The sequence below is a fragment of the Humulus lupulus genome, chromosome 2 (assembly GCF_963169125.1).
Source record: "Humulus lupulus chromosome 2, drHumLupu1.1, whole genome shotgun sequence".
Classification (NCBI taxonomy): Eukaryota; Viridiplantae; Streptophyta; class Magnoliopsida; order Rosales; family Cannabaceae; genus Humulus; species Humulus lupulus.
Genome location: NC_084794.1, coordinates 89,490,899 through 89,514,772, shown reverse-complemented (window position 1 = coordinate 89,514,772; position 23,874 = coordinate 89,490,899). Strand labels below are relative to the sequence as shown.

Genomic DNA, 23,874 nt, shown 5'->3' with positions numbered 1-23,874 from the left:
TTTTAATGATATCCGGGAATATCTCTTCATTATAACCTGAATGTCCGTTTATTAAGGAAAGATAGAATTAATTGAATCATGTAACCCTCCTCGAGCCTATAAATATACAAGAAATAGCTTAAGGGGGGATCTTTGGATCTTTTTTCGAATTGTATTGCTATTATCCATCATCTGTATTATTTCTCCTTCTAAGGTCTGTGAAACTCAGGAACCCTAGTTCTTTAATCACACCTTTGAAGTTCAATATTAATAATAGTATCAAGTGAACGTAGGTCATTACCAATCACTAGGGCCAAACCACTATAATTCTTTGTGTTCTTTACTTTCCATTAGATTGTTTTCTCAAGCATTGTACTATTTTCCTGTCGTTTATTTGATTCCGCGTTGTTGGCCAAAAAGAGGGTCAACAAGTTCTCTATAAGGGTTACCTTGGCCGAAAATGCCGGTTGTTGTCCTGGACTCAGCTCGCTCTGGGTCAGGATCCTCCCTATCCTTAGGAACTCTCCTCTTGCGCACCAATGGCGCCACATCCTCTTCCTCATTGGTGTCTTCAATGGTGACCAGGACTTCTTGAGGAGGGGGAAGTACGGGAGGTGGACCTCGGGTTCTGATAGACAGCGTTTGATCTTTGCGTATCAGGTTGCAGGCTACCATGGTAGCATCATTCACTACCTGTCAGAATTCCTTCTCTTTTGAAGGAAGACGAGACAATGTCTCATATTGACCTCCAAGGGTCTCAGATCGCCCTGTCCTCTTGAATATATATGCACAAAGAGCGAACCCAGTTAGGACGATTAAACTCAATAAAAAAATTATAAGGGAGATCACGTATGCAGTTCAGAAAGTTAGGAGACTTACGAGGACGGTTGAAATATCGGCGATTATAGTTTTTGAACCCATTTGACATAAAGAACTGGACTTTATAGTCATTTGGATGGCTGGGGAGGTCAATAACAAAGGTCGAGTTAGGGAAGCGAGTGAAGTAGTAAAAGTTGTCACCTCGCCCTTTCTGATCAGGACTGGCCTTGAGGCAAAAGAAGTACATAATATCAGCCAGGGTAGGGACCTCCCACTCGTGCCTCAAAAATAGATATTTTAACCTCGCCAAAAGTCGATACGAGTTTGGGGGAGTTGGAACAGAGTCAGTTCAACGTAGTTCAAGAAATCCATGAAGTACTGGTCTAAGGGGAGGAAAAAACCTACCTTCAAGTGCTCATCACTCCAAGCCCCAAAGTCATCTTGAAGAGGGGGGAAACTCCACTCTCCTTCCAACGGAGGTTGGGCAATAAAGCCATCAATTCCCATCTCGATCCCATGGCTCAGCAGTATCATGTTCACTTTCCCCTGTGTCGTTATTAAGGACACGATGTGCTCGACCTTGAAAAAGGCGTTAAGGTCGACAACAACCTCCTTTCCCACCACTAGGTTGAAGTGAGGAATTAGAGATTCAGACGTGATCTGGTTGCCCTTATTCTTGTTTTGAGTAAAAGAGCTCATGATGTTTTTCTTTGGTGGGGCCATGATCTAGTTCGCCTGACGACAAAGCGGTCTATTAGTAGCGGCCTAAAATAATGACTAGCTACGACGATAAAGGTACGGTGACCCAAGGGTTTTACTAGCTACAAGAGCTAAGATATGTCCTAGCACCAACGCATGTTTCCACACGCAGTCCTAGGCCACATGCTATGGACTCAGAAAATTCCCTAATACTTCAGGATTCGCGTGTCAAATCCGTCAAACCCATTACTTTTCTTTTGAAAGCAGTTTAATGCAAAACCGCTTAAGGAATCGTGACCCTTAATCTACCCATAGCCAAACCTAAAAACCTCTCAACTTCTATATCCAAATAGATATCCTAATTGATTCATCAGCAACATTTTCCTTACAAAACCCATAAAATTTGCCCAATTTTCAAATACCTTATTTCCAAACAAGTATAATATTGTTCTTTTAGCCTAAATCGATCCCTATTTGAACTCATACATGGCTAGAACACGAAACGATACTGAGAAAAAAAAATTGAAGTAAAAAGAACTCATTGGAAAATAAAGAAGTGAAATATTCAAACCAGATGAGGAAATACTTACAGTTTATACGTTTGCTCGATGAGAATACTGGTGCTTCCACATGCAGGAGCTTGAGAGCTTCTGAGAAACGGAAGGGTGATGAAGGTTTTTGAAAAAGGTTTGAGAGAAAAAAAGAATTTTTGTTTCTGAAAGGAAAGTTTTTTAATGCAAAGGTGGTGAGGTTTAGATCTGATCTCCCTATTTATACATAAGCTTTGGGAATTAATTTGGGCCATCCGATCGGGTCAGCTTGAGATCCAAAGGCCAAGATTAAATGACCCGTGCGACGACAAAAAGTTGACAGGACAGTTGCCACAGTCCTCGAAACCTGAACAGACACCAATTACAGACGACCACGTGTTCAACACTCAAGTAATGGGCAGGCACGATTTCACATGACAAAAGCCTAAAAGCCCCTACTATGCTGTCTGAAAATGGTGACGTCAAGCACGAGCAGGAGCTTGGAGGGCAAATGTTGTACCCTAAAAATTAGGGTGGATTCAACATTTCAGCTAGGGGTATAGTTGGTAGTACGACATGCAGTTAATTATCAGATCGCCTCAAAAATGATGATCCAGCTCGAGACATGTAGTGGCCAGATCCCATTTAGGATACTCTGAACTTAATCCAAACTAAGGTTCGAATACTCTTCGATCACCAACTCGATGAAGATGTTCAGCTCGTGGAAACTTGGTCATGACGCATAGTGAAGGATCCCGAAAGACTTGGAGCCTCTTTATACACTCATTAATGTTCAGGTTGTATTGCACATTTATTGTCCGAGATAATAGAAGTAAATTCGATAGGCAATCGTATCCCTACGTAAATGGGAATTATCCTGATTAAATGCTTACTATATTTATGCACACGGTTACCAAAACTTTTCTAGGGAATTCCACTATAAATATTAGGGATAAACGACAGGAAAATGGACGACTTTTTGTAATACAGAAACTCTGCAGAAATTGTGAAAGAGTATTAATATTGTATCATGGACTAGGTAGATTTTAACCACTGAACCACATAAATTTGTGTGTGTGAGGAATTGTTCATATAGTTCATCACGGTTTACAAATAAGCACTAATATCTTTCTTGTTGAATTTCAAATCTATTGTTGGCGAAAAACCGCATCAACATGTATATTAGTTTTTATTTTAAAGTTATTTTGATTTTTTTTTTCGTTTTTTATGGGTTGTTGGTATACCATTTTTCAACTATAGTATATATTTTTTGTGGGATGGTATATCAAAGTTGTATGGTTAATATTATATAAATATTACATGTTTTTTTTTTAACTATTATTAACACGGTATATATATTGTTTACGCAATAATATATCAAATTTCGTTATTTTTATTTCATATCAAATCATTTTGTTTGTATTTTTAAAAAGAACTATGGTATATAAATTTATTATCATGGTATATTAATTTTTTTCAAATCAATATACCATGCTAGTAAACTTATATACACTATACGCTTTTTTTAACAAAAATAAAATTGGTATATTATTACTCAAAAGGGCAGCGAGCTGAGCAACTAGATCAGGTGTCTCAGCCACTTCTGACATAGTTCTCTGAACAAAATCTAGGATCTTTTGTCGATGGTCTGATTGCTAGGGCCCTACGGTGGGCACCAAATTTTATAGGTGATTTCCTACAATTGATTAAATGAGACCAAAAACCTATCAATAATAAAGAGAGAGGCAAGAGTTCAATTGGGAGCACCGATAGGGTGTCAGACAAAGGGACTCTGACGCCCAAGTCAGTTGGATTGCTAGAGAATAATAAGATGGAGAAATAAGTTAAGAAACCAATAATGATAAACAATAAGTAAAAGAAACAATGGTGATGACAGAGCTTGAGGGCGATGACTGGGTCAGTAGACTCGTCAGGTTCGCTCAGTATGAGTGATTAGTTTCAGTATTCGATATCTTCTGAGCTGAGGACTCCTTTCAGTTTTCCTTATAGAGCCCTCTCAGGTGTCGTTCTTCCTAACTCGTTCCCAGGTATCGCTCTGGAATCTCGCCAGATGGATAACACCTCTCTTGACATCTTATCCTTTGACTCGTTTGGCTGACTGGGTATATTTAGGCCCAAGTGCGGGTTAAGTTATTTGTTTTGGCATTTTATGTGAACGTGGGCTTATTTTGTGGCTTGGGCCTGATTAGCATGTCTGACTACTTTGGGCCTTAAGTGCTCTAGAAACACAGACTTTGTGTTACTTTGGGCCAGGCTGACTCGTCTGTCTATCTTATTAGGCTTGATATGCGTACAATAATAGTGCTTAGATTTTTACCATTACAAATATCATCTACAAAAAAATGATATATCATACTACAAAAAACATATATACTGAGTTGGAAAATAATATACCAACAACACTTAAAAAATTATTACTAAAAAATGTATATACCATGCTAATAAAATTACATATCACCATTAAAATGTATATATCATGCTAACAAAATTACATACCACCATTACATATAACAAGATAGAACCTGAGTATTATCTAAAAAAATAATGATATACCATACACAAAATACATTTACTGAGTTGAAAATTAATATACCAACAAAACTTACAAAATTATTACTAAAAAATGTATAAACTATGCTAACAAAATTATATAATACTATTAAAATGTATATACTATGTACAAAATTATATACTGTCATTATGTATAACAAGATAGAAATTAAATATCATCGAAAAAAATAATATATTATACTACAAAAAAACATATATACTAGTTGGAAAATAATATACCGACAACTCATAAAAAACGAAAAAAAATCAATATAACTTTAAAATAAAAACTAATTGAACAAAACTAATATACATACATAACTATATTAAAATTATACGCTTCTAAATAAATAAAAAATTAATAGAAAAGAGAAAATTGGAAAAAATAAATATATAATAAATTTTAAAAAAATATTATTTTTCTCTAACTTAAAAATAAAAGGCATTGATTCTCATCCTAGAAAATGAAAGGGAACTTGTTATAAGTATCACTTTAATAAGATGCAAAATGACAATTTAGATAATTAATAATATAAAAAACGTAGGGCCCGTTCGGTAAAAATACGTTCGATAATACAATTTTGTTTTTATTTTTTTTAATTTAAAATCAAAATTAATTAAATTTTGAAAACATAATTCTGAAGCTTCAAAAAAAAACTCGTCTTCTTCTCATTCGTCAAGCAGCTGAGCCCAATAATGGCTTCTTCTTCACTTTTCTCAATCAACAGATATGGAAATTTCTATTATTAAGGTATGATTTTCTTTCATTTTCAATCTTAGTTTTGTGTCATTGAAATTATTTTTGTATTTCTCTTATTTCCTCCCACCCGGTGCCGAAACCACTGCCGGCATTCCTTACCATCTCATCTTGTTTCTCATGACCCCCATGGATCTCACTCGCCCCCAACTTGAAGCTTCTCGTCAAAACCTCAAACCCCAAATCATCTTCTTCGATTTCACCCATTGGCGGTGTTATACTTGTTTATACCACTTTAATCTCAAGTGTTCCTAATTGCATCAAGATCAGACTGTAGTTTGTTTACATCATCACTATGTTCATATTGCCGGAACTTCTTACCTCTTTTGAATTTCAGATGATATGGTCTTTATTTCTTGTTCAATCCCCTCAGCTTTTGAAGATTTCCCTTGGTTTCTGGGGTATTTTCATAAAGAGAATTTTGAAGACTTTCCTCTTCCAAAGGGATTTTGAGAACTTTCCTGTAAAAGATCACTTATGTGTTGATATATCCAAGTTACATTCATTCATAATGCTGGGACCAAAATGAGTTAAGTCATAAATAGTCTGAAACCAAATCTATATCCACATGCCTTGGCTAAGTACACAGAACTAAGCCAAGTGATTTAACATTGACATCTTACCATTGAGAGTTCAACTCTTTAAGATGATTCCTTTTAGACTCTATCTTCTCCTCGAAAATTCAACAGAGTGCTGGTCATCAATTACCATGGTTGCAGCCGCCTTTGACAAGTCCAACTCTTCAATGAGATGCTCTAATTCTGCAGACTTTGCAGTCACCTCCTCCAAGGAAAACATCAGTCTAAACCATTCACATTGACTATCCAAGCTTTCTTAATTCTACACAAACATACCTTAGAAGAAGCTAAGATCTGATCAGAAGCCTTCCAATATCCAAAGCTTCTCCAGCCCAATTTGTCTAACTCCTTTCACAATATTCAGTTCATTTATGTTGAATTATTTAGTGCTGGAGCTAGATATGCCATTAATGTCAACATCACTGGACCTTCTCAAAGAGGCATCTAATCTAAAGCCTTTGTGTTAAGATATTCTGCTGTTTTATTCAATTGAGGTTTAATTTTCTGATTGTCAATATCCACTCCATTATCATCAGAATTCTCTGTCAATGGAATTCTATCAATGCAAGTGTTAATATCACCAATTATTCCTCCACCAACTTTGGACGATTCTGAAAGCTTCTCCACCAAAACTCTAATCCTCTTCAACACAACAATATGAATAACATATACAAATATACATATGTAGCAAGTATAGATCCTTATTCAAAGTTAATCAAAACAGATGTGTATATACATATATAGCAGTATCGACACTTATAAGGGTAAGAAAAGAAAGTCACATTTTTTTGTAACAAAGATGACCCATTTTATATTTTCTAGCCGAAAAAACAGGTGCCCATATAGCCAAAATCCAAGATTTCGAAGTTAAATCAAACCCAAACCCAATTTATGGTATTAATTTGGGGAAGGAAGTGAGGGCTTAATATGAGATTTAATTAATCAATTTATGTATTGATTTTGTGGTTTCTAATCAATTTATAGTATTAATTTAGTTTCAAATTTGATTGTTTCAGATTGATTGGCTTGGTGGATTGGTGGTGTTTAATGCCCAAACGTGACTTCCACTTAGCGGTAGTCGTAGTATAGATGGGCGATCGATTCCACAAGGAGGTAAAGAAACAAGTTAATCAATAAATAAATATTAGAGATAAATAATGTGAGGAAAATAGAGCAAATGATATTTTTTTGTTGTTTTAGAGATTTAAAGATTAGAAATAAAGATAGATTAAAATGTGATGTAACAATAGGTAACAAGTAGGAAGGATCAAAAATCATCAATATGCATACTTATTTATTTGGATCTTTGATTCACAAAAATTACACAAATTGATAGTTCGCATCCCAACTATTCATTTGGAAGATTTAACATTGAAGCACAAATATATTTAACAAAAATGTATCCAAGTGATTATTATTCTTTACCATGAAAAGATGAGATAAATCTTATGAGAAATCTAAAAATGACATTATACCATTGGCAATAATGCAATAAAAGATTGGACATAAAACCTAACACAAATATTACTTTTACCATTTATAAAATACATAGAAAGAGCATGACTAATTCTATATAGATTTTAGCAAAAGTAAATATATATGGATGAGATGGAGAAAATGATAAAGATATTATCTATATTATTTTCACTAATTTGATAATACATAGAAAGTGCTTGACAAAATCTATATACTATTAGTAAACATATATATAGATAACAAGATGAAGAAATAGAGATGAAAGAAAATAAATCACTCAAATATATAAACTTTAAGCACATGGTGAATAAAAAATACCAAACAAAGTCATAGTGCATATAGGATCATCCTAACCTTCCCAAGAAGGTTAGCCTATTATGCTAGACATTCTCATGAAATTCTAGAGAGAAAATATGAGAAATGAGACTAAAATTTGGTAGAGTTTTGCTACCTAAAAATTACATACAAAATGTGAAGAAAGTGTCCCTATTTATAGATGGAGAAAATGACTAAAAAGAAATTAAATAACAATTTGGGGTTTACAAAATAAATCTGAAATATTAATAATAAAATATGATTTTGAAAAATCAAATCTTATTATAAATATTAACCTAGTTATTTTTGTGTATGGTCAAAATGCCATTTTTCTAAAGTACCAAAAAATATGAACTTTAAAGCTCAAAATGGCAATTTTGCAAAGCCCAATACCCACAAAATATGGGTTGAAGGTGGCTGTGGCAGAAGTGGGTTTTGACCCACTCCCAGCCAATAAAAATGTGCCACGTAGGCAGGGTGTTGGGCTTGCTTCGGACTGGGCTGGCATTGGGCTTGCTGCAGTGAGGCTAACGTGGATCAAAGGCTGGGAGAGGAGAAAGTTGGAGCTGCTGAAGGGTCTTTGCTTGGGCTGCCTCGGATGGGCTGATGGAGGCTAGCCTCGTTTGGGCCTCAGCTTTGCTTTATTTGGGCCGCTTGGTGAAGCTGAAATGTTGGCTGAAGGAGGAGCTGAAGGCAGATGGACCTGGCCTTGAGAGGCTGCTGGGAAGGCACGGGTTAGCTGAAGAACTGGTGGAGCATTCGGACAGGTGGCGCTTGGAGAGGCCGCCAGGTGGCTAGCAGCGGACGCGTGGCGAGCCTTGAGTGCGCCAAGTGGCGCTAGGAGAGGGAAAAGGCTGAGCTTGGGCCAACAGGCCTGGGCTTCTTCAGATTGGGCTATTTTCTTTTAAGAAAAATGCCACTTTCTATTCTCTTTTTTTCATATTTAATTATTTTCTTTTCTCTTCATTTCAAAGTGTCAAAATACAACTTTAATTCCTACAAAATAACAATAAATTAAATCATAATCAAATATTTTCATTTATAAAATAAGTCGTGTTAATTCCATGAAAATATTAATTAAAACTTAATTTATTTTGACAATTAAAATCAATAAATGTGTATTTTTCACCACTAATCAGGTGGCTTTGAGTGTTTTAGACACTTTGACTTGGTGACTTTGAGGTATGTTATTATAAATTATGTTGATTAAATCCCCACTAATCTGAATGATTAATTATGATCCATTGTTTTGAGGCCTTTTGTTTGGTTAATTTTGTTGTATATTTAGTATATGATTCATACTTTTGACTTTGATGAATATCTAATTTGGCAATTTGTGTGTTTCATTTCTTAGGCTTTGAGTTGTATGTATCGATGTTATGGAGTTGTGTTTTTTATAAGAGACTTTGAGTTGTTTTTCTTTGGCAACACTTAAAAAAGTATTTTTTTATTTAATTAATTAAAATTTTGAAAATTAAACATAAAATAGTGTTTGGTAACTCTATTTTTATTTATTATTTTTAAAAATTTTGATTAAAATTCATTAAATTTTGAAAATAAAAATTGTTCACTTTCAAAAAAAATTTAAACAGTTTTCGACTTTTCGTTTTTTTTTTTCTTTTCTTCAACTCAACATCTCATTTTATATTGTTAAACAAAAAATAAAAATAAAAGTTATCAAACATATTTATTATTTTTTATTTTTAAAAACAAAAAACAAAAATAGTTACCAAACATATTTTTATTTTTTAAAAATAAAGAAACAAAAATAAAAATAATATTTCTATCTTTGTGTTTAAAAAATTAAAAAATAAAAAGTTTACCAAACACAACCATATATTTTATGTCTTGCATTGTTTTTTATTTTTTAAACAAAAAATAAAAATAAAAGTTACCAAATACATTTTTATTTTTATTTTAAAAAACAAAAAACAAAAATGGTTACCAAATGCATTTTTATTTTATAAAAAAAAACATAAAATAAAAATATATTTTTATTTTTGAGTTTAAAAACAAAAATTTTACTAGACGCAACCGTAATTTATCTGTAATTTTTAAAAGGGAATTTTTAAAAAATATAGCTTTTATATCATTAATGTGCAAAAATATGGGAGTTATACTTTTCTTAATTTGTATGGGAAATTTATTAAAGAAAATGTTAAAATATGGGAAACACAATTAGTAGCTAACTAAAATATGGAAATGTCATATTTTTTTATCATAGTTATGTTTTCTTTGATTTTGAAAGTAATTTTATTTTTATTTTTTTTACTTTTTTCCATCATTTTTTTATTATTTTTTTTCCTTACTTGTTTTTTCTTCCATTTTTTCCTTTTTCTTTTTTTTTTCTACCAATTTTTTCCTTCATCTTTTTTTTTTCCATTTTTTTTCATTCTTCTTCTTCTTTTTTTCATTTTTATTCATTTATCTTTTTTTTTTCATTTGTATTGTTTTATTTTTTTTCATATTTTTTCAGTTTTTTTTTTCATTCTATTTTTTCTTCATTTTTGTATTTATTATTTTCTCTTTCTATTTTTTTTTCTTTTTTCACACATATGAGTTTTTTTTAATTTTTTTTCCTTCTTCCATTTTTTTCTACCAATTTTTTCATTCATATTTTTTTTCTTTTCATTTTTCCATTATTTTTCTTCTTCTTCTTTTTCATTCTTATTTATTCATCTATTTTTTTTTTCATTCATCATTTCTTTTGTTTTTTGTTCATATTTGTTTTTTTATTTTTGTACTTATTCTTTTCTCATTCTATTTCTTTTTTTTTCACACATATATTTTAACATTACATAATTATTCAACTATTTTTTATTTATTATCTTTTATTATTGTAATTTTTTTATAGTTTTTTTCACTATATATATAAAAAAAATTCAAATAAATTTTTTACGCATTTTCTTTTTACTGTAACACTTATAGGAATACCAAAATTTGGAAAGAAAACTAATAAAAATATGAAAACTTACCTTCACATTCTTTGTGTGTATATTTCTGAGGGTAACTGGTTACTTTCACGTTCTGGTGTGTGTATATTTATGGTTTCTTTATGGTAACTAGTTACTTATGTTACTAAAATCATAGTTACTTCTTCTTCATTTTTTTAATGAAGTGTTCTTCCTTTTTTTTCCTTCAAATTTGATGTTTCTTTTCATATTTAATATGATTAATTCGTCACCCCTCTTAGGTAACTGGTTACCCCTTTTATGGCTGAAAGTTACTCATTTCAGAATAATTGATTAACCCTCCTAGTGCATGTTATTTAACCTAGCTCTAGGATTTTTTTTAAGATCAATCAAGTAACTGGTTACCCTACCCAGGATTTGAAAAAAAAACGTACAATCTTAAAAAAAACATGTTTATAATAAATAAATAATAATTTTAAAAACAATTCAGATTACAAAAAAAAATTTGCAAAACAACCAAAGAAAATTTAATATAAAATTAGTAATATAAAAACAATATAAAAAAAAATAACCTAAAAAAATAATAATCAAATTACAAACATACCCTTCCAAATTTGATTAAGAGTAAAATTATGGCATAAACTAACTTTTATACAAAAATATGGGAAAATAAACCCATAAAATGAAAATTCTTAAAAAAAAAGCCATAGATTAACTTTTTTTTTGAAAAAAACCATATTTTTGCACACTCTATAAAAAATCTCATATAAAATGTAATTTCCTCAATTTAAAATTAGAACATCAGGTTCTTGAGCATTTACTGTAATTTCTCGTGTAATTCCCTTTCCTCACTACGTTTTACGGTTGATCTCCGAAGCCCAATAATAATTGGGCCTTAGCCCGCTCAATGAAATACAAAACGAGTATCGTACATGCCTATTTGATGTCGTTTTAAGTCAATAGTAGTAACAGAACTCGTCATTATCGTGTCAGACAGGCTAGACCAGTGGAAGTCTGCTCAACCATGTCGATTGGTTCTGTACAATTCCATCCTCCATTCGCTGCCAAAAGGTACACGAATTCTCCATATCCGTACTCTCCAGTTAAAGATTTGAACTTTCGTTTTCTTTGGTTGGAATTTGAATGACTTTTATAGCTTCTTTCTTAATAATGTGCCATTAAAGTTCTTCAGTTGGCAGAACTGGAAAGAACAATTCAGGCTGGGTTCTCAATTTCCCGAAATCGCATAAATTGAGCAGAACATTGTGTTTGGGAATTGGGAAAGTGGGATTGAGTCAAATCTCAAATGGAGTTGGGGATAAAGACGGAATTATCATCGTCGACCATGGTTCTCGTCGCAAGGAATCAAATCTCATGCTAAGTAAAGCTCTATATTATCCAAAGATTTATTTTTTGTGTTATCACTTTAGTACTCTTGAATCATTTAGATAATAGTTGAGTTTGCGTATATGAATTTCAGATGAGTTTGTGACTATGTTTAGAGATAAAACTGGATACAATATTGTGGAGGCTGCTCATATGGTATGGTAGTTTTATTTTTCTGTTAACCTTAATCTCAAATTTGTATGCTTTTTCCAAGGATTCATTCGATTATTTTTATGGGAAAAATAGGAGTTGGCAGAACCATCAATCAGAGACTCATTTTGTAAATGTGTTCAACAAGGGGCAATCCGGGTTATTGTGAGTCCATTTTTCCTTTTGCCCGGAAGACATTGGCATCAGGTAGTTTAACATATCATCTTTTTATTTTCTTATTAAATTGAATGAATACACCTCTTCCTTCAATAATGCACTTCACTTGTATCAAGATAATAATCATAATAACAATGGTGATGCCTACATTGTAGACCAAGGAACCTTTGGTAAGATAATTTTGTTTGATGTTTCCAGGATATTCCTTCACTAACAGCAGAAGCTGCAAAGGAGCACCCTGGTGTCCCTTATATCATAACTGCACCTCTTGGTCTCCATGAGCTACTTGTGGTATTTATACTTCTTTATTCTCCCTTTCTTACATTGTCTTTTAAACTTACGCTTGATTTGATGGTCGAACATACTTAAATGAAAAAGAAAAAAGCGTGTTATTATTTTTTGTGATAATGTACAACTTAAATGAATTCTCTATTATCTAAATATATAGAACAAGTCTTACTTGAAAACAGCATACATAGGATCAACTATCTATTGTTGCTTGGGATTGTAGATTTTTACACAGTTATCACTTATCAGTGAGGCTGTATTTAGTAGTTAATAACAAACTTGGGGCTTTCATTCTGAAAGTTGGCGCTTGTTTGCAGAATGTGGTCGATGACAGGATTAAACACTGCTTAAGCCATGTTGCTGGGGATGCAGATGAATGTGATGTCTGTGCTGGAACAGGCAAGTGCAGGCTATATTGATCTACAAAAGAGAGTAAGCTGTATATTTACTCTGCATTCGCTGAATTCATCCTGAATGCTTCTCTTGTCCAATTCCATAATCTTGAAAACTTCTCCTCCTCTATTTTCTTACTTGCATAAGTACGGGCTTCAGCTTGAGCAGGAGTTTCTTCTTCATATGAAGCTGACAATAAACCACATCAGTGGAAATACCTTTTAGTATACAGAAGAGAGTATATATGCACAACACAATCAATTGTTGAGTATAGTAATGGTTAAGAGTCCATTTCAGTTAAAATGGCAATTAATTAGAATTTATACTGTTTGGATGCTGGTATTTATTGGTTGTCTGCTGTTCCAGTTGTTTGTTAAAGGATTTAGCTGCCATAAAAACATTCTTGGGTCTCTCCCATCCTCCTCCAAATACACCATAACCTTCTTTTGGCTGAGGTTTAACAAGGAATTCAAGCACCGGCAGTTCGTCACTGTCCACCCAGTGAATGCAATTAACAGGGCATGAATCGATGGATACCTGCAAGTTTTATGGAATGTTATAATTTGTTTCACAGCTGACCTGTAAAGCTTCTGTTTATAGTTAGTAAAGCTTATTTTCCGAGTTTGATGATGACAGAACTTATTTTCTTTGGTTACAGCGGAGCAGTTAAGGTGTTTCATATGATTTAATCAATTGTTCTGTATTCTAGAGAGAGATATTGTTTCTTGTACAATACAGAAGCTAGATCATTTCACTTTGCGTCTGTGGACATAGATCTTAACATATCATATTGCTTAAATTTTGTGTGCTGTTTTAGTAATAGTAGATTTTGTTTCATGATTGATTTTAGTTCATATTTCTTTAAGAAAGCTACACTAGTTATCTTATTCTCCATAATTTTTTTTTTTGATGATTCACAACATTGTAGTTTCGTTACCTCAATCTTTTGGTCATCATCCCCAAATTGTACCTTAACCCTAGCACATCCAAGAGATTCATCCATCATGAAGGTCTTACTTGCATGGTGAACACAGTCTCTGCACCCTGCAAAGTGAATCGATTGTGAGAAACTTGGGGGGCAAAAAATGGTAGATGAAAGAATGATCATCAAGAGTTAAACTATGCTTAAATAAACCTATGCATGCATTTTCATCTACAAACAAAGCTTGGGATCTTAAGGGTCCATTCCAAGTACTGTAGTGATCCAAGCCAGATATATTTCTGCTGAAGTTTCTTCTACCGCTCACTACTTCACCAATTGAAACATCATACTTGCACCTTAGATCCTCTCTCATTAGAACATTATAGGCTTTATTCAGCAGCAGAGTGTACTCATGCCCCTACACAAATATGTATTCAGAAATTCATTCCAGTAGTTGGACATAGGAATAATTAAATAAATAATTTATAGAAAGACCTTCTGGCCAGCAATATCTGGGTGATACTTCTTTTGCAAATTCCTATAAGCTTGTTTGATTTCATGGGATTGAGAATCCACTGAAACACCAAGCAATTCATAATAATTCTTCTCTCTCTTCACTCTCATCCATTCTTTTCCGTTACAACATCTAATCACAGAGTACCTCTGCCCCCATCTTGAGTTAACCCTAAAAAATATCAGAGAGTTAGTAGTGAATTTTGGATTGATAATGAACAATGCTACTTAGTAGTGAATGTCAACATAAATGCAACCAAATAGAGCTGTGGAAAATCTGAGAATAAAGGATAACTATTATCAACTGACTACTTCAAAGCTCAAAATATGAACTTGATGACTCGTGCAATATATATTACCTCCAAGTGGGCTTGTTTGCTGTGAAATTTTGTCCATGATTGTGGGAAGTTCTTGGCAGGGACGATTGGGAGATGGAAAGTAGTGAAATTGACATTTAAAAAAAGAAGAAGTGATTATGGCGTTTTCGCAAGTTCTTTGAAATTCATAAGATGTATATATGTATATATATTATATGCTTTACTAATTAGTGTTAGGATATTTTTGGTTCGTTCTAGCAATTCGGATATTTTCTGAATGGCTTTGGTGGTTTAACAAATTGTAGCTCTCCATATCTGCTTAGTGAAAAGGAATTATTGGGAAAGCAACGTTTGTAAATAAACGACAAGTAGTTTTGAGAATTATGTGACACTTGACATCATGTTTATCTATATCTATATAATAAAAACGACAATAAGTGGTGAAGTCGTATTATAGCATACGGCATACGTATGCCATAAATGGCCATCTATCTTTTTGTTTGTGTGACTTTGGGATTCTTAACCACCGGTACTACATACTTTGTAAATATACATTAGTATTAAGCACGTGTGACAACCCCCACATCCAAGTACATGTGAGTATCAAAGAGAGAGAGAGAGGGATCGTGCATGTCATCTAACGAATAATAATATATGCATGACAAGTAACAACCACCCCACATGTGGTTGGTCACTACTGCTTTCTCAATCTCATGCTATATATATTTTGTAAAAAAAATTCATCATCAACATTTATAATTTAACATATATATATTTTTTAATTCTGAATTGTTGTTGTGTTGAGAGTTGAGAATGGTGGTGAAAGTATATGGTTCATTAAGGTCGGCGTGCACACAGAGGGTGCTTGCTTGCTTTCTTGAGAAGGGAATTGAGTATGAGATTGTTCACGTAGACCTCCAAACTGCTCAGCATAAACGACCCCAATTTCTGCTCTTACAGGTTTTTTTTTTAATACTATCTTACATTCTTATGTTAACATAATATAAAATATTTTCTTATGATCAGTCGTTGAACTTATTTATGTACTTTTATCTTACTATACGAAGTTATATTATTATTTCTATGTTTCTATGCGGTTGGATATAAATATAAATATTTGTTTGTAGTATACGTACTGTATTCACCAGTCACCACATTCCCTTAATTGAAAATTTCTCACTTTATAAATATATATTTATTATTTACTACTTTTTCACCTTATATCTCAGGTAAAAAAAATATATCGTTAAATAAGTTCTTTTTTTTTAAATGACGTCAAATAGTATATATAAAAGTTTAGATCATCTCGTTTGTGTAGAAACCAACGTTATTTCTATGTCTTTTTTCAAGCAAAATCTTGTGGTGGAAGAAGAAATTAAAAGCTGTGAATATCAAAACACATATTTATGCTTTGTTTAAATATGGGGAGGAATTAAAAATAACTACCATCTTTCAAATTGTGAATTATTTGTGATTATTAATTTTTATTTATTTTTAAAAAATGTGTGAAGTAAATTTATTAATAATGTTTCTTTTTACTATTAAAATTATATCTAAGACTAAATATATTATTAAAGTCAGGTAATTTGTCATTTAACAAATGGAATTATGAAATAAAATTTTATTAATTTTAATATAGACAAATAGGTATTATATTATTATAATTTTTTTATCACACTTTTAGATAATTTATCATTGACCAATATATATGCATCAAAATATTTATTATTTATCACATGCTTTGATTTTCATATATTACGCAATGATATTTATCACAATTATTTTATATTGCACTATTGGATAAAAAATATTTACAACCTATTTTTTTTTACTTGGGAGAGAGAGATTTAATTTGTAACCTCTTTTTTTATGAAGAGAAATGTATTACCATCAAACTGTTGAAATGTTTTATAACTCCTAATTTAAAATTAAATAAGTATAGTGATACTCTATTTTTAGTTAAACTTAATTAAAATCTTAATTGTAATAATTAAAGTCATCAAACTAAAATATTTATGTAAACAAACAATATTCGAATATGTCTATCAAACTAAAAAGATCAATACACTAGTAATATATATTAAGCTAATTATAAGAAATGTTTGAACTAATTAATTTTGTTGTTCTGTACAGCCATTTGGACAAGTTCCAGTAATTGAAGAAGGCGAGTTTAGACTTTTCGGTAAGAAAAAATTAGAATGAGTCCTGTCTTAATTTTAAGGGAATTTTTCAAAAATATAGCTTTTATACCATTAATATGTAAAAATATAGGAGTTATACTTTTCTTAATTTGTATATGAAATTTATTAAAGAAAAAGTTAAAATATGGGAAAAACAATTAGTAATTAACTAAAATATGGAAATGTCACATTTTTTTTATTATAGTTATGTTTTTTTTTTTATTTTGAAAGTAATTTTGTTTTTATTTTTTTTATTCTTTTCCATCATTTTTTTCTTATTTTTTCTCCCATTTTTTCCTTTTTCTTTTTTTTTTCTACCAATTTTTTCCTTCATCTTTTTTTCTTTTAATTTTTTTCATTCTTCTTCTTCTTTTTTTCATTTTTATTCATTTATCTATTTTTTTTCTTTCATTTGTATTGTTTTTTTTTCATATTTTTTCAGTTTTTTTTTCATTCTATTTTTTCTTCATTTTTGTATTTATTATTTTCTCATTCCATCTTTTTTCTTTTTTCACACATATGAGATTTTTTTTCTTCTTCCATTTTTTTTTTCTTTTTTTTCTACCAATTTTTTCATTCATATTTTTTTTTCTTTTCATTTTTCCATTATTTTTCTTCTTCTTTTCATTCTTATTTATTCATCTATTTTTTTTTCATTCATCATTTCTTTTGTTTTTTTTTTCCATTTTTGTACTTATTCTTTTCTCATTCTATTTCTTTTTTTTTTCTTTTTTTTCACACATATATTTTAACATTACATAATTATTCTACTATTTTATTTATTTATTATTGTAATTTTTTTATAGTTTTTCCACTATATATAAAAAAAATTCAAATCAATTTTTTCAGCATTTTCTTTTTACTGTAACACTTATAGGAATACCAAAATTTGGAAAGAAAACTAATAAAAATATGAAAACGTGAATGGTAACTGGTTACCTTCACATTCTCTGTATGTATATTTCTGAGGGTAACTGGTTACTTTCACGTTCTGGTGTGTGTATATTTATGGTTTCTTTATGATAACTAGTTACTTATGTTACTAAAATCATAGTTACTTCTTCTTTATTTTTTAATATAGTGTTCTTCCATTTTTTTCCTTCAAATTTGATGTTTCTTTTCATATTTAATATGATTAACTCGTCACCCCTCCTGGTGCATGTTATTTAACCTAGCTCTAGGATTTTTTTTTAAGATCAATCAAGTAACTGGTTACCCTCCCAGGATTTGAAAAAAAAAAAACGTACAATCTTAAAAAAACATGTTTATAATAAATAAATAATAATTTTAAAAACAGTTCATATTACAAAAAAAAAATGTGCAAAACAACCAAAGAAAAATTTAATATAAAATTAGTAATATAAAAAAATAAATAACCTAAAAAAAATAATAATCAAATTACAAACTTACCCTTCCAAATTTGATTAAGAGTAAAACTATGACATAAATTAACTTTTATACAAAAATATGGGAAAATAAACCCATAAAAGTGAAAATTCTTAAAAAAAAGCCATAGATTAACTTTTTTTGAAAAAAAATCATATTTTTGCACACTCTATTAAAATTGTAATTTCCTCTAATTTTAAATAGTGATTATTGTACCCAAAATTTGATTAAGACGCTTAATTTTTATTAAAAATTAGTATATAATACATATTTTTATCAATTTATGCTCATATTTTTTAAATTTTTTTCATATTCTAAAAAATATATATTTTAAATATTTAAATAAAATAAAATTTATTGAAAAAAAAATATAAAACTTCTCAAAGTAAGATTTTTTTTTCTAAAAAATTATGAAAATAAGATAAAATAAAATTATTGAAATTAGAAAAAAAAAAAAAAAAAGAAAGAATTGACAGAATGTCAAAAGAAAAATATTTTTAACTAATGTGTACCTATATATATTTTTGGATTCAAATATAATGCCCTTTTCAAATATAAATCTTCCGTCTTAAATTAACTATTTTAAGTGATAGAACATGAAATCTAAATTGAATAATAAATTTAAGTGAATAGATACTTTTGTAAAATTTTAAGTGGTAAAGAAATATTAACATCATGTATCCACAATTAAAGTGTTGTTATTGATTTCAGAATCAAGAGCAATCATAAGGTACTACGCAACCAAGTACGCCGATGAAGGAGCTGAGCTATTGGGGGCGACGGCGGAGGAGAGAGCCATAGTGGACCAATGGGTAGAAGTAGAATCCAACAACTTCAACGAGTTAGTCTACACACTGGTGCTTCAGATCCTAATCCTGCCTAGTATGGGAGAGGTGGGAAACTTGGCTCTGGTGCACAGCTGTGAGGAAAAGCTGGTGAAAGTGCTTGACGTGTACGAGGAGAGATTGGGGAAGAGCAAATACCTTGGCGGTGACGCTTTCAGTCTGGCCGATCTGACCCATCTTCCGGCGATTAGATATTTGGTGAATGAAATTAAAATGGGGCATCTAGTGGCTGAGAGGAAGAACGTCAAGGCCTGGTGGGAAACCATCTCCAACCGCCCTGCTTGGAAGAAATTAATAAACACTATTAATTAATTAGCTCCCTTCTAGATGAAACTTTCACAAACTTTATGTTAAGTAATTTCATCTATCTTATGTTTTTATTTCTGTCACATCTTTTTCTATTTTATGTTGGGAGAAAAATATGTCTACTAAGTTTCTACGAGTAATAATAATAATTTTACTTTCAAGAAAATTTGTTATTTGTAGTTTAATTAGTGTTTTTTTTTTGTCTAAATATTTTATCATTATTTTTGTTTATTGCTATCTTCATTTTTTTAACCACTTATTTTTTATATTTTTATATAAATATAAGTGCTTCCATTTGATGAAACCGAGAAATACAAGAAGCAGTTTGCATAATTGAAGGAAAGCTTGGAATTGAGTTATTCCAAACTACCTCAGTATCTGATCCTAATGTCTTCCTAGCAAATTCTATGAGCCAAAGTATTGGCTTTTCTAGGTACATAAGAAAGGTGTAAGTCAAGGAAAGAAGATAATGAGGTTTTAATTTCCCTGACAAGATCTGAAAAAGAAGACATATCCTGATAAGAATGCAAAACTCTATCAACCAAAATTTTGGAATCCATTTTAATGTATATGATAGGCAATGAAACTACATTACACAATTTAAGGGTACATAAAAGAGCCCGAGCCTCCATAATCGATGATGAATAACTCCATTTCATGGGGACAACAAGCCCAGGTACAATTCTTCTTTTGTTATTCCCGACTACAGCTCCAAAGCCAATTCTATAACTTTTGGTACATGCAGCTGCATCAATGTTCACTTTTAATTGACCCGCAGGAGGTGGAATCCATTGAATGTTTGACCTTGAAACTTTATCCTCTCTATTAACATGTTGAGTTTGCTGAGTAGTCCAATAGTTTTTAAAAAAAAGATGCAACCCAACAAGGAACTTTGGGAGGAATAGTTGGTTTCCTGAAAAAGTGCAGAGTTATCATTATTCCAAATATCCCGGACCAGACAAAGAAAAACTTTAAAATCATGATTTGGTGAAAGTTCAAGAGCACACAGTATAGAATCTGATATATCAAGGTGCTGGTGTGCTACAAAGAAATTTACATACTCTTAGTTTTTCAATATCTTTTGAGCTCTGGAACAATACAACAAAGCATGAGAACCCATTTCATAAGTAGCATCACACAAAAAGAACAAGAGGGAGCATGTAGAATTTTCCTAGAAAAAAGGTTTGAAGGTAATGGTAAAACATGCAAATAAGCTCTCCAGATAAAGTGTTTAACTTTAGGTGGTATATGAGAATGCCAAAGATGTGACCACCACCTCTTAGAGTTTTGTAAATTTGAAGATGAAGGAAAAGAACTTGAAGAGATAGCTAAATGATAAGCAGTTTTCACATAAAATTGACCTGAAATAAGAGTCTGAAGTATGCAAAGAAGTAAGATGAATGGAGAGAATGGATGTAACAATATCATAAGAAAAATAAGTATTTAATTTATTAATATCCCAGCTGCCAGAAGAAGATATAAAAAAAGAAACAAAGTTCGAAGAAGGAGGATTGGGAGAGTTATATGATGTGAAGTGTAATCCATATGAAAATCAGAAATAGAACTACTGTTACTATGTTTTAATAGTTAGTTAAAAAAAGGTTGTTATAAGTTAGTTGTTAGTTGAAGTCATAAGTCGGTTGGCTAAGTTTTGTAAAGCTATATAAGCTGTATTATTAAGACATTAAAAATATATAGTACATGTGAGAGAGAGAAAGATCTGTGACCAGAGATTGAGAGAAAGACAGAGAAAGAAGCAGACCAAGATTCAAGAAGAAAGGTGCTACTTAACCATGGCATTCATGGTGGATTGACAAGCTTGAAGAAAGTCAGATTAGTGGTGTTCTGTTGTAACATTGCATAGCTTGAATTGGTGTCTGTAATCAACCTTTTGATAGTGGAGAAACTCCTTGAGGGAGAGCTGGAATAGGACTCACATTGAGATCCGAACCAGGATAATTTCTTGTGTTCATTTGCTTTATTTTTCATTGCTTTATTTTTCATTGCTGTTTTCATTTTCTTAGCATCAGCATTAGCAATATTAAGTTTACATTGATTCTTTGATTAGTTTTGTTTGTTGTTTTGCTTTGGGTCTGTGTTGTAGGGATTTACAACAGTGGTACCAGAGCCAGGTTTGAAGGATCCGAGACTCAAGTTGCAACACAACCAAGAATCAAGAAAGAGTTGATCAATGGCCTCATCATCAACCAGATTCGATTTAGAGAGGTTTGATGGATCGGGGGATTTCAGTCTTTGGAGAGAAAAGATGATGGCAATCCTAATCTACCAAAAGTTAGATTGTGCATTAGAGGAAAAGATTGAAAAGACAGAAAAGGAACTTGATGCAACAAAGAAAAGTGAAACAGAAACAATCATGAAGCAAGCAAGATCGGCCATAATAATGAATCTTGCAGATAATGTATTGAGGCAAGTCATTGGAGAGAAAACAGCTTTGGGGATATGGAACAAGTTGCAGCAATTGTACATGGCTAAGTCGACAGCCACCAAAATATTCTTAAAAGGAAAATTCTATGGCTTCAAGATGAATGCCACCATCTCATTAGAGCAGAATTTGGATGACCTCAACAAGATTGTTTTATCTCTAACCAACATGGGAGAAACAATCAAAGAAGAAGACCAAGCAGTAATCATATTGAATGCCTTACCAGATCAGTTCAAAGAAATGAGAACTGTAATAATGTACAGTAGAGACACCCTCACCCTTGAAGATATAATGAGCACACTGAGATCGAGGGATGCTGAATTAAATTGGCAAAAGGCAGCAAGACAGGAAGCTAGAACTGAGGAGGCATTGACTGTTCGAGGAAGACAACCAAGAAGAGGAAATTCAAGGTTCAGAGAGAACTCTAAACCAAGATACAACTCAAGAACAAGAGGGTACAACAGATCGAAGTCTAGACCAAGAGAAACTAGGAAATGCCATCACTGTGGCAAAACAGGTCATCTAATAAGGCACTGCTGGGAACTCAGAGATAAGAAAAAGCAGAATAAGGATGAGGAAGAAAAAGGAAGCGACTCTAATGCAGCTGTTGATGACAACTACAGTTCAGATGGAGATGTTTTTGTGGCTATTAATGATCTGGAGGAGTATGCAGATTTAGGGAAAGCTTGCACCAGTTCAAATTGTAAAGAAACTGATGAGTGGATTTTGGACAGTGGTTGTACTTACCACATGAGTCCAAACAAAGAATGGTTTAGTGAGTATACAAAGATTGATGGTGGAAATGTCATGATGGGAAATGATCACAAGTGTCAAGTTGTTGGTATCGGCTCAATTGCTTTAAGAAGCTATGATGGCACTATTAGAATACTCAGCAATGTTAGACATATTCCTGAGTTGAAAAGGAACTTGATCTCACTTGGTACCTTAGATGATGAAGGTTTAGAATACAGAACTGGTAAAGGTACAATGAGAATCACAAAAGGAGCACTTCTGGTCATGAGAGGCATCAAAAGAAATGGTCTATATTTTCTGGATGGAAAAACAATAACTCCAGCACAAGCTGCAGCAGTCACTAAGTGTAAAACAGATTCAAAAGTTTGGCATGCTAGATTGGGACACATAAGTGAACAAGGCCTGGTTGAACTATCAAAACAAGGTTTGCTTTTGAATTACACTCATGCAAATTTACCTTTTTGTGAGATATGTGTGCAGGGAAAACAACACAAGATAAAATTTTTGAGAAGCAACTATAGAGCTAAACAAATTCTGGAATATCTACACGCTGATCTCTGTGGTGCAAGCAGAGTAAAAACTCCAGGTGGAAATCAATACTTCTTATCAATCATAGATGACTATAGCAGGAAGGTATGGGTTTTCTTATTAAAATACAAAAATGATTGTCTTGGTAAGTTTAAAAACTGGAAAATTTTTGTTGAAAACCAAACTGATAAGAAAGTTAAAACATTGAGGACTGACAATGGACTTGAGTTTGTTAATGATGAATTCGATAAGCTATGTATAGAAACAGGTGTCAGAAGGCATAAGACAGTTGCTAAGAATCCACAACAGAATGGTGTTGCCGAAAGAATGAATCGGACACTACTCAATAAGGTCAGATGTATTTTGTTAAATTCTGGTATGCCTAAGAAATATTGGGGTGAAGCATTATATACTTCATGTTACTTAATAAACAGAAGCCCAAGTAGAGTAATAGACCTTAAAACACCAGAAGAATTATGGAATAATAAACCACCATCATTAATGCATCTTAGAACCTTTGGCTGTGCTGCTTATGCACATACTGTAGGAGATAAACTTGGACCAAGATCTGTTAAATGTGTCTTGTTAGGATATCAAATTGGTGTCAAGGGTTATAGATTATTATCAACTGAAACTAATAAAGTCCTAGTT

At 31.9% G+C, this 23,874-nt stretch overlaps 3 protein-coding genes across 10 annotated transcripts; 2 read left to right on the top strand and 1 right to left on the bottom strand.

Moving 5' to 3' along the window:
* The first annotated feature begins 5,226 nt into the window (after nucleotides 1-5,226).
* LOC133818189 (sirohydrochlorin ferrochelatase, chloroplastic) lies at nucleotides 5,227-13,829 on the top strand. Of its 8 annotated transcripts, none has more exons than XM_062250926.1 (9): nucleotides 5,227-5,349; nucleotides 6,950-7,046; nucleotides 11,634-11,707; nucleotides 11,821-12,017; nucleotides 12,117-12,178; nucleotides 12,269-12,379; nucleotides 12,548-12,640; nucleotides 12,955-13,036; nucleotides 13,397-13,829. In XM_062250926.1, the coding sequence occupies exons 2-9, from the start codon at nucleotides 7,023-7,025 to the stop codon at nucleotides 13,405-13,407; spliced, it is 654 nt and encodes a 217-aa protein (XP_062106910.1). In that variant the 5' UTR covers nucleotides 5,227-5,349; nucleotides 6,950-7,022; the 3' UTR covers nucleotides 13,408-13,829. The 8 variants fall into 8 exon arrangements, with proteins under 8 accessions (XP_062106910.1, XP_062106909.1, XP_062106908.1 ...); XM_062250925.1 differs by having other exon boundaries at nucleotides 12,955-13,069; nucleotides 13,178-13,829; XM_062250924.1 differs by having other exon boundaries at nucleotides 5,228-5,349; nucleotides 12,955-13,069.
* On the bottom strand, nucleotides 12,720-15,030 carry LOC133818188 (chaperone protein dnaJ C76, chloroplastic-like). Its single transcript, XM_062250922.1, has 6 exons — nucleotides 14,825-15,030; nucleotides 14,448-14,637; nucleotides 14,166-14,370; nucleotides 13,968-14,074; nucleotides 13,357-13,567; nucleotides 12,720-13,219 (listed from the first exon to the last, which is right to left on the bottom strand). Exons 1-6 carry the CDS (start codon nucleotides 14,917-14,919, stop codon nucleotides 13,083-13,085), a joined length of 945 nt encoding a protein of 314 aa, XP_062106906.1. The 5' UTR covers nucleotides 14,920-15,030; the 3' UTR covers nucleotides 12,720-13,082.
* A 529-nt stretch (nucleotides 15,031-15,559) lies between these two features.
* Nucleotides 15,560-19,665, top strand: LOC133816172 (glutathione S-transferase F11-like). The gene is made up of 3 exons (XM_062248812.1): nucleotides 15,560-15,742; nucleotides 16,916-16,964; nucleotides 19,060-19,665. Exons 1-3 carry the CDS (start codon nucleotides 15,596-15,598, stop codon nucleotides 19,503-19,505), a joined length of 642 nt encoding a protein of 213 aa, XP_062104796.1. The 5' UTR covers nucleotides 15,560-15,595; the 3' UTR covers nucleotides 19,506-19,665.
* The last annotated feature ends 4,209 nt before the right edge of the window (nucleotides 19,666-23,874 follow it).

Excerpts from the sequence above, each read along its gene's own strand:
- LOC133818189 (XM_062250925.1), top strand. The coding sequence starts at position 7,023 with ATGGGCGATCGATTCCACAAGGAG. Across the intron at positions 11,708-11,820 it reads CCTCCATTCGCTGCCAAAAG|TTCTTCAGTTGGCAGAACTG; the intron begins GTACACGAATTC and ends GTGCCATTAAAG. Across the intron at positions 12,018-12,116 it reads GGAATCAAATCTCATGCTAA|ATGAGTTTGTGACTATGTTT; the intron begins GTAAAGCTCTAT and ends TATGAATTTCAG.
- LOC133816172 (XM_062248812.1), top strand. The coding sequence starts at position 15,596 with ATGGTGGTGAAAGTATATGGTTCATTAAGGTCGGCGTGCACACAGAGG. Across the intron at positions 15,743-16,915 it reads CCCAATTTCTGCTCTTACAG|CCATTTGGACAAGTTCCAGT; the intron begins GTTTTTTTTTTA and ends TGTTCTGTACAG. Across the intron at positions 16,965-19,059 it reads AGGCGAGTTTAGACTTTTCG|AATCAAGAGCAATCATAAGG; the intron begins GTAAGAAAAAAT and ends TATTGATTTCAG.
- LOC133818188 (XM_062250922.1), bottom strand. The coding sequence starts at position 14,919 with ATGTCAATTTCACTACTTTCCATCTCCCAATCGTCCCTGCCAAGAACT. Across the intron at positions 14,371-14,447 it reads CAGATATTGCTGGCCAGAAG|GGGCATGAGTACACTCTGCT; the intron begins GTCTTTCTATAA and ends ATATTTGTGTAG. Across the intron at positions 13,568-13,967 it reads ATGATGACCAAAAGATTGAG|GTATCCATCGATTCATGCCC; the intron begins GTAACGAAACTA and ends TAAAACTTGCAG.